The following is a 17,645-nucleotide window of genomic DNA, read 5'->3' on the forward strand; positions in this document are numbered from 1 at the left end:
GTATACATAAGGTACCCTAACCGGCGTGATATACACCATACGTTATACGTTGTAGCCCGTGCAGTTTAGGTGGGAGTCAGACACACTGAGACAGGTGAGTAGAATTATACTGCGTATCTCCACTTACTCGAGTGCTATCCTCTCCCTCTGCCAGGGGGCTGCTCTACGGGGTGAACGCTGGACCCCAGGAGTCCCCCCATCGGAGACGGCTCCTTGAGCTCCTGGCCCAGTCTGCCAAAGCCCTCTCCCTCCAGAGGCACGCTGTCGTATCTCCCAACGGCCACCAGGTGCCGCTCTTTACCTCAGTGGACGCCCAGGGTCTCTTGGGGGCTGACGGCAGGTTCTACCTACTGGACCTGTTCAGGAGCCTCCCAGCCGATGCCAACTACTGTCCGAGAGAGGAGGAGGAGGAGGACGGCTGGCCAGAGAACTACCACTCAGAGTCTGGTCTGCCCAAGAGCTTCCCTCACGGCCTCTGCAGACTGAGGCCGGAGCTGCTCCAGGCCTTCATAAAACACAAGTTAGTACTGCAGTAAATGTAAACCTTAACCCACACCAGCTTAATTCAATGTATGCTGTTTTGCTTTATTTATGCTATTGTTTTATTTTATTTTATTAAAAGGTGAGAAAACATTTTAATCTGTGTCCTAGATCAATACCACACATATTCTTGACCTTTGTCATGGTCAGTGTCAAGTGTCATGGTGGTTTGATGGTAATTTGTACCGTTGTATGAATAATTTATCATGGTCCTGCAACTCCTGCCATGGTAAAAGTTATCACCATGGTACCACATCTTTACTTAAATAACACCATGGTATGATCCAGGTGAAACCATGACACCAATGGTAATATCATGGTATGATCCAAGTTCAACCATGACACCAATGGTAATATCATGGTATGATCCAAGTGAAACCATGACACCAATGGTAATATCATGGTATGATCCCAGTTAAACCATGACACCAATGGTAATATCATGGTTTGATCCCAGTTAAACCATGACACCAATGGTAATATCATGGTATGATCCCAGTTAAACCATGACACCAATGGTAATATCATGGTATGATCCCAGTTAAACCATGACACCAATGGTAATATCATGGTATGATCCAAGTGAAACCATGACACCAATGGTATTTATCATGGTATTTCCATAGTTTTTTTATTCATCATTGTTACGCACCCCAGTGGGGAGACGACACAAAACCCAAGAAACTATTTGCAAAATAATAATATTTATTTCACAAAACACAAAACTCAGCAACACAGAGAGCAAGGAGGACCTACCAGTGGCACCAAATGAAATATCAAAAGGAAATTAAAGCCCACCCCCCCTTACAGGCATGGACGCCCAAAAGTACAGGTGGCGGTGCTCACTTCTAAGGCTGGTGTCTTTAACAGTAGGTCACCTACGTGATGCAAAATGTAGACCCCAGGGTATCTTCCTGTCCTCAATTGTCCCTGTGTGCGAAACAAAAGATTAATATACAAGAAAAACAATCACCATAGGCTGGGTGACGAGGAATAAATATACACGGGTTAGGAACAAAACAGAAATGTACACAAAAGATAATGAACACAAAGTTACTATGATTCCACTAAAGAACAATTCTAATGAACCAGAGCTCTGCCACCAGCTCTACACCAAAGATACAACACTAAAGATACAGTTTATATAATAAAGATACACAACACTAAACATACCTCCTAAACTAACTAACAGCACAAAGTGCCAGAGCCTTCACCAGCTCTATTACCAGAACACACAAAGAGCTCTCCCACACAGACCAAGAATAGTTACCACAACCAAACGAACCAGGGAGCTAAACTAACACTGCACACAATGGGTATATGAAGGAGTGTGGAACTTGATTGCCTGACGAGCCTCAGCTGCTGCTGCTGCTGCTGCTGCTGCTGCTGCTGCTGGAACTGAGACACATGAGAATGGGGATATGTAGACACAAGAGGGAGACAAAAGGGCTTCCGGTATGAGAGCGGAAGGGTAACACGCATGCGGTGGAGCTCCTGGTCAAAAAAGTGAAAAAACGGATAAAAAAGGACCCGAAAAATGATTCAAAATGAAAATGCAAACGAGAAGGAAGGAGGAAAAAACAATTGTGAAGGAGAGAGAAATGGAGGACTCACGGGAAGAGGAGAGTTTGATGGAACAGAGCCCCCGAAATGAGACCGAGAAGGGTCAGGCGGAGGAAGGAGGAGGATCGGCTGGGACAAGCACGGGAATGCCAGGATGGGCCGTGGTCATGCAGGCCGGGATATTGGAGACCATAACAGCGACGATAAAACTGAACACGGACACGATAAGGAACGATATTGGGAAGTTACGGGAGGAATTGAGGAAGGAACAGGAGGACTTCAGAGGTGAAATGAATACAGAACTCAAAAGGGTGGATGAGAAGATGGCGGAACAGGACAGAAACGTAACCGAGTTACAGACAAGAACGGCGCAAGCGGAGGAATGGAACACAGAGATACACGAGGTATTAACGTGTGCGATTCAACAACAAGAACAGATGGAGACAAAGCTTTCGGACATGGAGGGGAGGTCACGGAGAAATAACATCAGAATATGGGGATTGAAAGAAGGAGTCGAAGGGGAATCGGTGACCCAATATGTGGAAAAGCTTATCAAGGAAGAACTGGAGGAGACGGGACTGGAAAAAATGGAGATACAGAGGGCCCACAGGGCGTTGGCTCCGAGACCGAAACCGGACAGACCTCCGAGGGCGGTGATTATTAACTTTCTGAGATTTGAGATTAAGGAATTGATACTCAGAACCGCGTGGACCAAGAAGATAGAAATCGAGGGGAAAAGACTCTCGTTTGATCACGATTACTCGACAGCGGTAGCAATAACACGCAGGTCCTACGCGGGACTGAAGAGAATTCTGAAAGAAAACGGAATGAAATTCCAATCACCCATGACCTCGCTAAGGATTCACTGGAAGGAAGGGACGGTGACGTACGCGACGGCGCGGGAGGCGGCGGAGGAGATGAGGCGATGGGGGATGCAGATGGCGGAGGACGGAGAAGGAAGGGGAAAGGAGGGCCAGACGCTGAGCCTGCAGCAGAGATTGGTGAAAGCACGCAGATGGACCAGAGTAGGAGATCGAAACCCGGGAGAGGAGGGAGGAGAGAGGAGAAGGCGGAGACAGACGAGGAGGCCAGAGACGGAGAAGGAGGAGAGAGGAGGCGGGAGGAGACGAACAAATGAGTACACGCACAAGAGATTGAAAAAACTATCCAAATAGAGACAAAATATAGAAACTGAAATAACATACATAAACACACATTCCCAGGTAGAGGCAGGATATAGGAACGAACATAACGTATACATGGACACATAATACACATGCTGATGGAGGAAATAAATGGAAATATAATTTGGTAAAATAGACGGAACACAGAACATATTGAAACAAATACATAGACACACGCTGTGAGCAACACAGTTGGAAGGGATTAAGGGGATAAATGGACATCACATAGAAAATAGAGGGGAGGAAAAGAAAGTAAAAGGGGTACACAGAAGACACCACACACGTGTTTGGGAGGAAGGAGGGACATTGGAACATATGAGCCACACTGAGAGGGACCTAGGAAATGGGGGTCTTTGATCAGAATGAAGGACAGAGCGCTTTTGACCAGGAGCTCGACAGCAATAAAAACAGTAAGAAGGCTGGACAAATATGACGAGCGGTTGGGGGTAAGGGTTTCAAACCCCCAAGCCGTCAGGAGGGGGCCTCTCGCTAGGAGAGCAATTACCCCTCACCCACCAGCAGGGGACAGGGGGGGACACAGGGACCCCCCGAACGCCTTGGGAGCACTTTATGTAAAGTTTATGTTTTTTATTTATGTTAATCATTATATGTATTCGGTGAAGAGAGCGGAGGCTACAACCGGAGGGGGGAATGACTGTGACATGGGGGGGACTGATAGACGAAAGAAGAAGAAAGATGACAGAGGTTAAAGGTATAAAAATGATGTCGTTAAACGTTAATGGAATGAATAATACGATAAAGAGGGGCAAAGTGATGTTGAAGTGTAAAAAAAGTGAGATGGAAGTGATTTTTTTGCAGGAGACACATTTGGTAGCACAGGATCATGAGAAACTGAAGAGATTTGGATATGAAAATGCATACTATAGTTCCTTTAAACGGAACCTGAGGAGAGGAGTAATCACGTTAATCAAAAACAGTCAAATTTGAATTGATCAAGGAAGTAAGAGACAAGGAGGGAAGATTTGTTCTGGTGAAGGGAAAAATGGAGGGCCAAATGGTTACATTAGTGAATGTTTATGCACCCCCAGAGAGTGAGAGGGATTTATATGAGACCATTTTTGATATGATAGTGATGGAACTAGAAGGGATATTGATATGCGCGGGAGATTTTAATGTAGTACTGAATTACGACCTAGACACCGAGTACTGGAAAAGGACGGACACAAATCAGTAGATATATGAATATTCAGATGACGGAAATGGGAATTATAGATGTTTGGAGGGGGATGCACGCCATGGACAGGGAATACACACATTACTCACACCCGCACGTGACATATGCGAGAATAGACTACTTTTTGATGACGACGGGGGACAGTTACAGGGTACGGGAGAGCAGAATAGGAGTAGCGGACATATCGGATCACAGTGCCATATATCTGACAGTAGATCTAGAAGGGAGACGGAGGAACACGATCTGGAGACTAAATGTAGGAATATTAAATAACAAGGGGGTGGTGAGTCAGATCAAGGAGGAGATAGCCAGGTATAAGGAAGAAAATGACAACGGGGCGGTAGATCCGAACATTCTATGGGACACACTGAAGGTGGTGATAAGGGGGAAATTGATGGAGAAGACAGCAATGCTGAAGAAGGCCAGAACGGAGACATATCACAATCTGATAGGGAAGCTGAAGAAGCTGGAGGGGAGACACCAGATATCAAAAGAACAGGAAACGCTCGGAGAAATCAAAGAAGTAAAGGCCAGGATAAATAGGGAATTATTGACGGAAATAGAAAAGAAAGCGAGGTTCATGAAACAAACATACTATGAAGGGGGACCAAAAGCGACCAGACTGTTGGCTAGGAGAATTAGGACGCAACAGAAGTTGAACACGATACACACAATAAGGGATACAAAGACTAATGAAATATTGAGAGACCCAGCTGAAATAGAGAGGACATTTAGAGAATACTATGAGAGACTATACACACAGCCAAAAGCAGCGGGAGAAGAGGAAATAGAAGCATATCTGGAGAAGCTAGAGTTACCATCGATAGGGAAATAACAGAATGAAGAATTAAATAAAATAATTACGGAACTAGAACTGGAAGAGGCAATTAGTAGAGCTAAAAACAACAAATCTCCGGGGAGCGACGGATTCCCATCGGAATTCTACAAGACGTTTAGAACGGAATTAGCACCCATGTTAGGGGCGGCGTTCAGACACGATGGAAGAGGGCAAAATGCCCCCCTCGTGGAAGGGAAGGATAGAGAATTATGTAGTAGTTTCAGACCTGTGTCTATACTCAATGTGGATTACAAGATGTATACATCGATAATATCAAAGAGATTTGAGACGTTTATGCCAGACATTATAGATGAAGATCAAACTGGATTTATTAAAGGGAGACAGACACAGGACAACGTGAGAAAGACATTACACATAGTAGAGGAGATACAAAAACAAGGTGGTAGCGTGGTACTGATTAGCCTAGATGCAGAAAAAGCATTCGACAGTGTGAGCTGGACATTTTTATATAAAACATTGATGAGGTTCGGACTGAACGGGAGGGCGATGAAGATGATCAAGGCGCTATATCAAGAACCGACAGCGAGGGTTAAGGTGAATGGCAGCCTGACGGATAGAATCAGATTAGAGAGGGCTACCAGACAGGGATGTTGTCTCTCACCAACGCTCTTCGCCGTTTTCATAGAACCACTGGCGCAACTGATCAGACAGACCGAGGACATCAAGGGAGTAAGGATAAAGGGAACGGAATATAAACTAGGCCTATTTGCGGACGACGTGATAGTATACATGAGACAACCAGACAAGAGCTTCCCGGCACTGATGGATCTACTGAAGGAATATGGCCACTACTCAGGATACAAACTAAACGTGACAAAGACACAGACCTTAGCATGGAACTATACCCCAACGACGGAAATTAGGGAACAGTACGGGATAAGATGGGACATGGACAAGATTAAATACTTAGGGGTGAACATCACGAGAGGGGTGGGGAAACTGTTTGAGGCGAACTATACACAGATAAATCAGAACATCAAGAGAGACTTAGAGAGATGGACAGTAATGCCCTTGGACTTCAATTCAAGAATAGAGGTCATTAAAATGAACATACTATCAAGGTTACTGTACCTGTTCCAGTCACTACCGATACAAATACCACAGAATCAATTCAGGGAGTGGGACAGACTGATATCGAGGTTCATATGGGTGGGGAGAAGACCACGGGTCAGATATAAAACACTACAACTACCAAAGGAAGAGGGAGGGATGGCAGTACCCAGCCTACAAGATTATTATTATGCAGCGCAACTGAGAGCAGTGACGTGCTGGTGTAACGACAAATATAAGGCAAGATGGAAAGACATTGAAAAAGAAGGGGAGGGATACAAGATACAAGCTCTGGTGGGAGATAGGGAACTGTTCAAAGAAAAAGAGGGACTGTTAGATCCTATCACCAAATGCACCTTGACCATATGGAACAGAGTAGTAAAAACACACAAACTAGAGAAGCAGTCAGGGGTTCTGAGATGGATAGCACATGTTCAGGAGGAGTAACAGTGACGTCAGCGATTACACAGACGCTGTGGTGTCATTCATAACAACACTGGCTGATAGTATCGTCCCCACAAAGAAGGCGAGGGTGTTCCCAAACCAGAAACCATGGGTGGACAGTACCATCAGAGCAGCCCTGAACTCTCGCACCACTGCTTATAACCGGGGCAGAGAGTCAGGAAACATGGAAGAGTACAAGACAACAGTCTACACTCTGCGCAAGGCTGTCAAACTTGCTAAGAGGACGTATGCCGACAAGATGGAGGCACAAATGGCACAGAATGACACAAGAGGCTTATGGCAGGGACTGAGGGCTATAACTGACTACAAAGTCAGCGCCCCCTCAATGGGGAGCGACGACGCCTCCCTTGCGGACCAGCTCAACACCTTCTACGCGCGGTTTGGTGCAAACAGTGGCACTGCTAGCCCAACGGCTAGTGATGTCACTGGTGCGCCGGCTGTTGTGGAGGGGGGGGGGGCATCCGCGGGGGGGCGGGGACGCTCTCTCATTGACGGTACACAGTGTGAGAAGAGCATTTATGCAGGTGAACACCAGGAAGGCTGCTGGCCCAGATGGTATAACAGGACGCATACTTAAGTCCTGTGCCAACCAGCTTGCCCCGGTGTTCACCGCCATATTTAATCAATCCCTGGCGGAGTCAGTGGTCCCTGCCTGCTTCAAGATGTCTACCATCATCCCGGTACCGAAGAAACCCTCCCCAACATGTCCAAATGACTACAGACCGGTGGCACTCACCTCTGTGGTCATGAAATGTTTTGAGAGGCTGGTCAAGGACCACATTTGTGCCTCCCTCCCCAGTGATATGGACCCTATGCAATTTGCATACAGGACAAACAGGTCCACTGACGACGCGGTCTCCCAGGTACTGCACAGCACCCTCTCCCACCTTGACCGTCAGAAGGGGGGCTATGTGAGACTGTTGTTCATTGACTACAGCTCAGCGTTCAACACCATAGTCCCCACCAGACTGGTGGACAAGCTGATCGAGCTGGGTCTGAGCTCCGCCCTGAGCGCCTGGGTACTGGACTTTCTGAGTGAAAGACCCCAGGCGGTCAGGGTGGGGGGTCAGACCTCCAACACCATCACCCTGAGCATCGGGTCCCCCCAGGGCTGTGTTCTAAGCCCCCTGCTGTACTCACTCTACACACACGACTGTGTGGCCAAGTTCAGCTCCAACTCCATAGTGAAGTTCGCAGACGACACGGTGGTGGTGGGGCTGATCTCGGACAACGACGAGAAGGCCTACCGGGAGGAGGTTGAGGTACTGGAACGCTGGTGCCAGGACAACAGCCTGCTCCTGAACATTGGTAAAACCAAGGAGCTGATCGTGGATTATAGGAGAGGACAGCAGGAGACACACACACCACTGATGATTAACGGGGCTACCGTGGACAGGGTGAGCAGCTTTAAGTACCTGGGGGTCCACATCTCAGAGGATCTGACATGGTCAACACACATAGACACAGTAGTAAAGAAGGCGAAACAGCGCCTCTACCACCTGAGACAGTTAAGGAAGTTCAGAGTATCGGGGAAGATACTCCAGTCCTTCTACTCAGGAGCTGTAGAGAGCATCTTGACCGGAAACATCACTGCCTGGTATGGAAACAGCACGGCACAAGACAAAAAGGCCCTACAGAGAGTGGTGCGCTCAGCCGAGCGTACCACGGGTATTGCACTACCTCCCCTGCAGGTTCTATACAACAAGAGGTGCAAATCCAGAGCCTGCAGGATAATGAAAGACCCTCACCACCCCAATAACAGCCTGTTCCAGCTGCTGAGGTCAGGCAGACGCCTGCGAACCCCAGCTACTAGGACAGAGCGGCTTAGGCTCAGCTTCTTCCCCCAGGCCATCAGAGCCCTGAACAATGAACATTGAGTGCCACAGAACACTGAACTATCCACACACAAGCACACATGAACACACACACGACACGCACGCTGTGCACGCTCACACACTAGCAGCCACTTAACACTTTAACATGAGCGGGCACACACTCATGCCGCACACTTATGGCCAAAAGGAAAGGCCACTTTAAATTAGAATAACGGGAACAGTGTATTGCACTACCAAAGCTACCTAGCATGTCCTATATGCTCTGTAAACAACTATGTACAGATACCGAGATGTCACACCATGTTACCTGTTACCTGTTTATTGCACAATGTTTTTTTTTTTATTGGATTCTATTATATGTTGTACCACTGTATTGCACATCGTTGCGGGCAAGACCACCCGCATTTCATTGTATACTTGTATGCCGTGACAATTAAAACTCTTGACTTGACTTGACTTGATGACAAGAGATTCAAACCAGGGAGGCTGGACCATGGATTCAGAAGGTGGGAGAGGGGGGGGGGGCAACAGCGATATGCAAAATGATAGAGAAGGGGGAAATGCAAACACTACAAAAATTAAAGGAGAAATTTGGACTAGAAAACAAGGACCACTTCAGATATCTACAGATTAGAGATTACTATAATAAAGAAATAAGAGGGGACAAGGAAGAAGAACAGAATGGAATAATTAGGATGATAGTAAGGGCATACGAAGGAGGGAAAGGAAGGGTAATATCAGCACTGTACCGGGCTATAATGACCAGCAAGGGACACACGACCAATTATATAAGGGAGAAATGGGAGAGAGAACTAGAGATAGGAATAACAGGGAAGGAATGGGGGAACATATGCGAGGTGCAACATTCAACAACAGGATCGAGGATATGGAAAGAGTTTGGATGGAAAAACATAATCAGATTCTTTATAACCCCAGAGCTGAAGGGAAAATATGCACCAACACAAAGAGCATGCTGGAGGATGTGTGGGAAGGAGGGGGCAAATCACACGCACATATTCTGGGGATGTCAGAAGCTGAAGGGGTATTGGGAGGAGATAGGGGAGGCAATGATCAGAATATTAGGATACGGGTTACCACAAACAGGACTGGTGCTTTACTTAGGAGACCTGACACACGAGGGAATACAAGGGGGGGACAAATATTTAATAAAGATAATGTTGATAGCGGCCAGAAAAGCAATAACAAGACTGTGGTACAAAGAAGACCCACCGACAATAGCACAATGGGTAGGAATAGTGGAGGAGATACAGGATATGGAGAGGATAACACACATGCTGAGGTTACAGGAAGAGAAATTTGGAGAAAGATGGGGAAAGTGGGAGGATTACAAGGGGAACGAAAACGACATCACAGAGGAAGAACCAAATGCATCACAAGAGGGCGAAGGGTAAAGGAGGAAAGAGGTTCAAGGAGGGTCTCTGAACCCATGTCACACACTTTTGACTTAGTTAGTATTTTCTGATTTTATTTTTCATTTTTTTGGGCATTACAATTGTATTACATTTTTTGTACTTTATTATTTATGTCTGTTTAACAATGTTGTACTAATAATCAAGGAAGATGTGGTTTGTAAATGGGTGAATCAAAAGGCAGAGAGAAATTTAGTATAAAAGAAATAGAAAGGGCGAAGGATAAGAGAAGAAGGAAATTCAAGGAGGGTCACTGGACCCATACCATACATATTTGCCTTAGTCAGTATCTAATCCTTTTGAGTAGATATTAAATTTGTCTATACCTGTACAAGGGCGGTATACAATCAGTCTTTGTATTAAGTGCCTGGAAGAACAACTGTAGTGGAAACATATAACCAACAATGCTATTCATGTAACCATTTATGTTCACTGCATTCTTTCATATTGTGTTATGGGATCCATTTTTGTGTAAGTGTTGTTTGTCTATAAATGTTAATAAAAATGTAAGTTAAAAAAAAAAAGAGGGAGACAAAAGAACACAACAAACACATGCCTATATATACAACATATTATTATTAGTTCTGTCAGGCGATTTGTAATTAATTAATCTAATTAATCACATTTTAATCGCATAACCATTTTATGCCTGAAATTCTATATTCTATAATCATATTTCCAATTGCATGTGTCCAGATGGCAGAATTCAGTACTGTATCTAGTACAAAACCTTCTGTTTAATCATCTTCCATCTATTAATTTGCTTAGATTTTTCAGGTCTGGTCAATTTGAGCATGGTGTTATTCACAGTCAAAGATAAAAAAAAATGTATTGATATTCTCATTTGGTTCATTACAATTGACTCAAAATAAAATTTTCATTCAATCAATCACCGCGCAGATTGATTGATTGAATGAAAATGTTATTAACAGATTGCAGAATGGGTACAATACAGTATGGCTCAATACACACAATTGTTATGGGCATGCAGACCAGAGAAAGACTTTCGTCTTGTTTACATCAGGGTCCCCCATTTTCAATTCATAATGAATTGTAAGTAAGGGTGCAACTTGCACCGTGCAATCCATTCTTTGTGGATCTAGCCCACAGTATTTCTGACACTGGGAATACATTCCCTGAGATTCATAGATGTCCCTAGAATCAGATACCAAGAACATGCAAATGGACCATATTAAAAAAAAGTCTGTAAATGTGTATTCTACATTATCATGGAATGAATGAGATACACAAAAAAAATTATAAAAAAAAAAAAAAAAAATTGTAATACATTTTGAGTTAATTTTCATAACACGATAATTTGCTGTGTAATTAATTAATCTAATTAACGCGATAAACTGACAGCCCTAATTATTATACATTACTCCCTCTATATATATATATATATATATACATAAGGACACCGTCTGTAACACCCCCCCCCCCCATAAAGAGTCAGCCCATGGCTGGCGACAACACAATACATAACACCCAAGTCCCCCATCTTTTTTTTTTCAAAGAACACACATCATAACACAAGCAAAATATCCTACCACCGCCATCAACCAACCAGACCATCACCTTCCGCTTCCTCATACCTCTCCTGGTAGCATTGACATGACCAGGGGTGCTGTTGACACAAAATGTCCAGGGGTACAGCAGTCCCAACACCAACATCAAAAGCTTTAAGACCGAGGTCTGAGAAGGCACCTCCCAAAAAAAAACAGAGGGATGGTCCATACGGTTAAAACGCACAATGGCAGACTGCTGCCCTCTTCCTTCTCACAAAGAAAAACACATAATACAATGTGAGAGTCTGCACAGCACTGTACAAACTGCAGCGTCACAATACGCTGAGCAGCAGAGAGACCCCCCTTAGAGACAGTACTAGCCTCATGCAGCCGCTTTTCAAGCCTGCACACACAAGACAACAAACCCCTCACCTGAGGTTTGCTGTGAAGAGCCTCTCCCATCAGCTGCCTCCTTAACAGCCTCAAAGGGCCGCCTATTGACTGAATTTTATTCACAACAGAATTGACCACTCCCCTGCTTCCAGCTATCCCCGGAGCAGGAGCAGTAACTGAACATGTGGCCAAACCAGCGTCTTCACTCTGGGCAACCACCAGCTTACCACGAGTCCTGGGTAACCGTGTTGCCTCAGAGGCAAGTGTACCCTGCTGAATCGTCACCCGATCACTCGTCACAACTACAGGTTGTGGAGCACGGGTGATCGTACACACTGGCAATACTTCTGGGAGCCATGGAGCCAACACATTACCGTGCAAAATAGTAGGGCGCTCCAAAACTTCAACACATGGCATAACTCTGCCACCAGCGATGTCATTACCCAATAAAAAGGTGACACCTCTCACTGGTAATGACGGGCGCACGCCCACCTCCAACACCCCCTTTGCCAACCCGCAGGTTAAATGTATCCGATGGAGGGGCACAGACACAAAGCCCATCTCGATCCCCTGCACCAACACATCAGAGCCAGTCGATGACTCAACACAAAATGGTAACATGTCTGATACAATGAATGACTGTGCTGCCCCAGTATCCCGCAGTATGCGTACTGGACGCTGGTCCAACTCACTGCCACTGAGCGAAACCAACCCGTCCGACATAAACGGATTGTAACTGGGCCCTGGTATGTCACACACTGTCTGGACTAAACCAACCACTTTAGGTCGTCCATCTGTCTGAGACTGCTCCTTGCGCTTCAAAATAACAGTCACTTATAACGTGGCCCACCTGATGACAGTAAAAACACTCTCGCTCCTCCTTGTAGCGGGGAGACACTGATCGGGGCGGACTAGTCTGTCCAACATAGCCACTGCAGCGGATCTGCGGCGGACTAACGTGTGACCTAGCTGGAGTGGGAGCAGAGGGATAAAAGGTCCTACCCTCATGACGTAGTGTACCAAAAGTTTGCCTATGGGTCAGCACAAACTCGTCAGCGAGCACTGCAGCCTGAGCCAACGTACCAACTTTCTGCTCACTCAGATATGTAGCCAAACGGTCAGACAGACTACATTTAAATTCCTCCAGCAACAGTAACTCAGACAGCGAATTCAAATCAGACACGTCACTCGCCTTACACCACCGAAAAAACAGAGACTCCTTCTCACGAGCGAACTCCACAAAAGTCCTGCCAGGCAACTTTTTGTGAGCTCGGAATTTTTGCCTATATGCCTCCGGCACTAGTTCATAGGCCCTAAGTACAGCCGCCCTGATAATGTCATAAGACAAGCTGTCACTGAGAGGGAGGGCAGACAAAATCTCCTGGGCTTTCCCAGTGAGTATACATTGGAGCAAGTGAGCCCAGACCTCTTTAGGCCACTTTAAAGAGGTAGCAACTCGCTCAAAAGCATTAAAATAGGAGTCTACCTCCGCCTCACGAAATTGAGGTACTAGAGATATAAGTCTACTCACATCATAAGCCCCCACAGCCGTGGAAGAGGGTCGAGCAGAACTCCCAGTTTTAGCAGCTTCAAGCTCCAGTTGCTTAATTTTAACCTCAGCGTCCACCCGGTGGTTCTCTGTCAGCCTCCAGCCTCCTAATAGCTAACCTGTGGGCCCTCTCCTCCTTCTTCTCCCTTTCCTCAAACTGTAACCGTGCCAAACTCAACTGAAGACTGGCCTCTTCAGTACTCCCCCCAGGGAAAGGTGAAGCATGACCGGGCACTGGAGACGCGACACCTGAAAGGGGAGGCTTATCCTCTTCCCCCTCTGCATCCGCCCCAACTCCCTCTCCCTCATGCTCCTCGTCCGAGCCAGAATGAGGGGAAGAAATAAAAGACGCCCCCTCACCTACACCGAGCACCTTCTTATACACCAATATGCGTACCACCTCCTCCCTCAGGTCAGCCTTTGCCAAACTTTTAGCAAGGCTGACCTGAAAATGCGAGGCGATAGCACATAGATCCTCCTTCCTACACTGATCCAAATTATCAATTGAGGGATCACGCAGAAACTCCTCCACACTAAAAGACGCCATGTCTACAAAGAGACACCAGCGCAAACATACACAGACCAAATTACCACCAAAAACCAACCTAACCAACTGCACACCAACACCAACCGCCTGTCGCCTATTAACGAGCCCCCATTTGTTACGCACCCCAGTGGGGAGACGCAACACAAGGCCACAGACAGGGTAGGTGAGGGTGCAGCGACACAAAACCCAAGAAACTATTTGCAAAATAATAATATTTATTTCACAAAACACAAAACTCAGCAACACAGAGAGCAAGGAGGACCTACCAGTGGCACCAAATGAAATATAAAAAGGAAATTAAAGCCCACCCCCCCTTACAGGCGCGGACGCCCAAAAGTACAGGTGGCGGTGCTCACGTTTTTTTTTTTTTTAACTTCATTTTTTTTTAGCATTTATCGCTTTTCTGGTCAAGCATGACCGACAGATGCAGGGTGAAACGGGAGGGAGAACAGGGGAAGACATTCGGCAAATGACGGCAGGTCCGGGAATCGAACTCGGAGTCAACCAGATCCGTGACGCAGCACGGTATTCCCCGACGCTTTCGCGTCGAGGTACATGGTGAGCTACTGGAGCTCCCTGCGGTGCTCACTTCTAAGGCTGGTGTCTTTAACCGTAGGTCACCTACGTGATGCAAAATGTAGACCCCAGGGTATCTTCCTGTCCTCAATTGTCCCTGTGTGCGAAACAAAAGATTAATATACAAGAAAAACAATCACCATAGGCTGGGTGACGAGGAATAAATATACACGGGTTAGGAACAAAACAGTGGGGCGGCTTTGGCTCAGGGGTAGAGCGGGTCGTCCAATGATCGAAGGGTTGGTGGTTCGAATCCCGCTCAAGCCCATGTCCATCCCATCGCCGTTGTGTCCTTGGGCAAGACACTTAACCTACTTGCCTCGTATGAATGTGTATGCATGTGAATGAATGTTGGTGGTGGTCGGAGGGGCCGTAGGCGATGATTATTCGCCACGCTTCTGTGAGTCTGCCTCAGGGCAGCTCTGGCTGCAATTGTAGCTTACCACCACCGGTATGACTGTGTATGAACGAATAATGGACTCTGTGAAGCGCTCTGGGTGTCATGAAGAGCGCTATATAAATCCAAGCCATTATCATTATTATTATACAAATGATAATGAACACCAAAAGTTACTATGATTCCACTAAAGAACAATTCTAATGAACCAGAGCTCTGCCACCAGCTCTACACCAAAGATACAACACTAAAGATACAGTTTATATAATAAAGATACACAACACTAAACATACCTCCTAAACTAACTAACAGCACAAAGTGCCAGAGCCTTCACCAGCTCTATTACCAGAACACACAAAGAGCTCTCTCACACAGACCAAGAATAGTTACCACAACCAAACCAACCAGGGAGCTAAACTAACACTGCACACAATGGGTATATGAAGGAGTGTGGAACTTGATTGCCTGACGAGCCTCAGCTGCTGCTGCTGCTGCTGTTGCTGGAACTGAGGCCCTGTCCACACGAGCGTTTGGATTTAATATGACCGAAGTTTGAAAAAATAAAACTCCGTCCACACGGTGAACACAGGTGGACAACCGTGTATAACTGCGTACTCACGGCAGAGCTGGGATCCCAGCAACCGATACATTTAGTACAATGTAATACAATGCCAAAGCAGTAGGCGGCGATGTTGTTCAGACATGAAGGCCATTTCAACCAATCAGAAAAGGCTGTACGCTCACTAAACTTCCTGTTGGGTCGCGATCTGCCATTAATTAACTGAAGAAGAAGAAGTAAACTTCCTGTTTAGAAGCACAGCTGGACTGGATCATTTTGCCAACGGAACATATTATTTTCAGCAAAGAAAGAAACTGCAATAAACAAACGGATACATTCACTGTGTTCTGCCTCTCATTTTGTTGATGAAACAAAACCATCAGCAACACAATTTACCACCAAGAGCGGATAGTTTAGTCTCACAAAAGACCGCCGGTGTTGTTAGCTACATGCTAATGTGAATGGCTATATCCATGTATAGTATATAGCTTAAATGCTAACGTATTGTGGTAACGTTACCGATATGAAATGGATGTAAACGTTATTTAACACATTGCAGAATGGGTACAATACAATACGGCTCAATACAAACAATTAAGGGGATGCAGTCTGGGCCCCGTTCCCCGTACCTGGTTCAACTAAGTCGATCAAGATGTCATTATCCAGCTTCAGTTAACCCGATGTTTGAAGCCGGGATTTTCCTGTTCCTCGAAGGTGGATTCAGTCTCGTTAACTCGATTCAGACTTGGGCCCCAGGATAAATGCGCGCGGCCGCTTCAGTTGAAAAGCCAGCACGTATCGATGGCAGAGATCCTGATTCTCTAACGGCATTGATTGATTAATTGATTTAAAACTTTATTGACAGATTGCAATACGGCTCAATCGCCTCGCCGACAAGTTAAATGCGTTATCTAGGCAAATTTTAAGTCCCTCGTTACCTCAATCAATCAGATTATATTTCTTTAAACTTGCCTGCTGGATTGAATAATCAAATGAGATCTTGCTAGCGAAAATAATTAGTTAAACTGTTATACAGAATTACGATACGGCTCTCTTACCCATTGATTGATGTGTGGTCGATCTTTTACTTATCTCCACTGTGGTCTAACGGGTTGTTCTTTTGACTTTCACGCAGACGACCGGGGTTCGAAACCCTAGTCTTTTCCTTCTTTTTGCAATATAGGAATAATTCAATTTGGTGCACGTTGAGAGCTATATAAAGAATGACATCCTCAATGCATGTAGATTTATAATATTTTAACTTAAAACCAGGCTACTTTGGCGTATAATCATTAATATTATATTCAAAAAAATTATATTGGAAACACAGGGTTTCGAACACCGGTCGCTGGGTTGGCAGGGTTGAGCACTACCACTGCGCCACTGTGCCAGATGCGATAAATTCATTGTTTATACATTAATGAACGAGAGACCCGTGTTTAGAATATTCTTTATTTTGAATGAAGTTTTATTTCTTTATCCTCATTCATTAATGTGACGTCAACGGCTCATTCAATTTCTCAAATCCGTCAAACAGCGCATCTCATCAGACATCTTAATCCCAGTTACAATTAAAATAACCACAAAGTCATAATGTGTACATCGCACCGAGCGAGCGCCACGGTATATATAACGTGCATTATTTAGGACAAAGTGAATTTAGTATCAGCATTTTGGGTCTATTTTACATTTCAAAAGCCCCCTCTGGAAGAATGGAGCACAAAAACGTAATTCAGAATGGTATAATGCAGATCGTAGACTGTGGGAATAATTTCAGGAAACGGGCTGTCACTTCTTTGCGGGGGCGTGGCGATGGTTGATCCGGCTAACTTGAACTTAAACCCTGCTTTCGACCAGGCTCAAACTTTTGGATCTGTTGTCATGGTGATTTGGAAAATCCAGGTACGGGGAGCCGGAAAGTCCGGCTTAAGTCAGACTTAACCGAAAGTTATCCGGCTAACTCAGTTATCCAGGTACGGGGAACGGGGCCCTGGA

The 17,645-nt window shown here is 45.5% G+C and overlaps 1 protein-coding gene across 1 annotated transcript in view; it reads left to right on the forward strand.

Moving 5' to 3' along the window:
• The window catches only part of LOC311236010 (clustered mitochondria protein homolog), a 79,110-nt gene that overhangs the window by 47,825 nt on the left and 13,640 nt on the right, over positions 1-17,645 (forward strand). The window contains exon 13 of the mRNA XM_084323579.1: positions 155-520. Within this exon, the coding sequence (XP_084179705.1) occupies positions 155-520 (366 nt within the window). The remainder of the gene's footprint in view (positions 1-154; positions 521-17,645) is intronic.

This window comes from Notolepis coatsorum (genome assembly GCF_963971535.1).
Source record: "Notolepis coatsorum genome assembly, chromosome: 10".
Lineage (NCBI taxonomy): Eukaryota > Metazoa > Chordata > Actinopteri > Aulopiformes > Paralepididae > Notolepis > Notolepis coatsorum.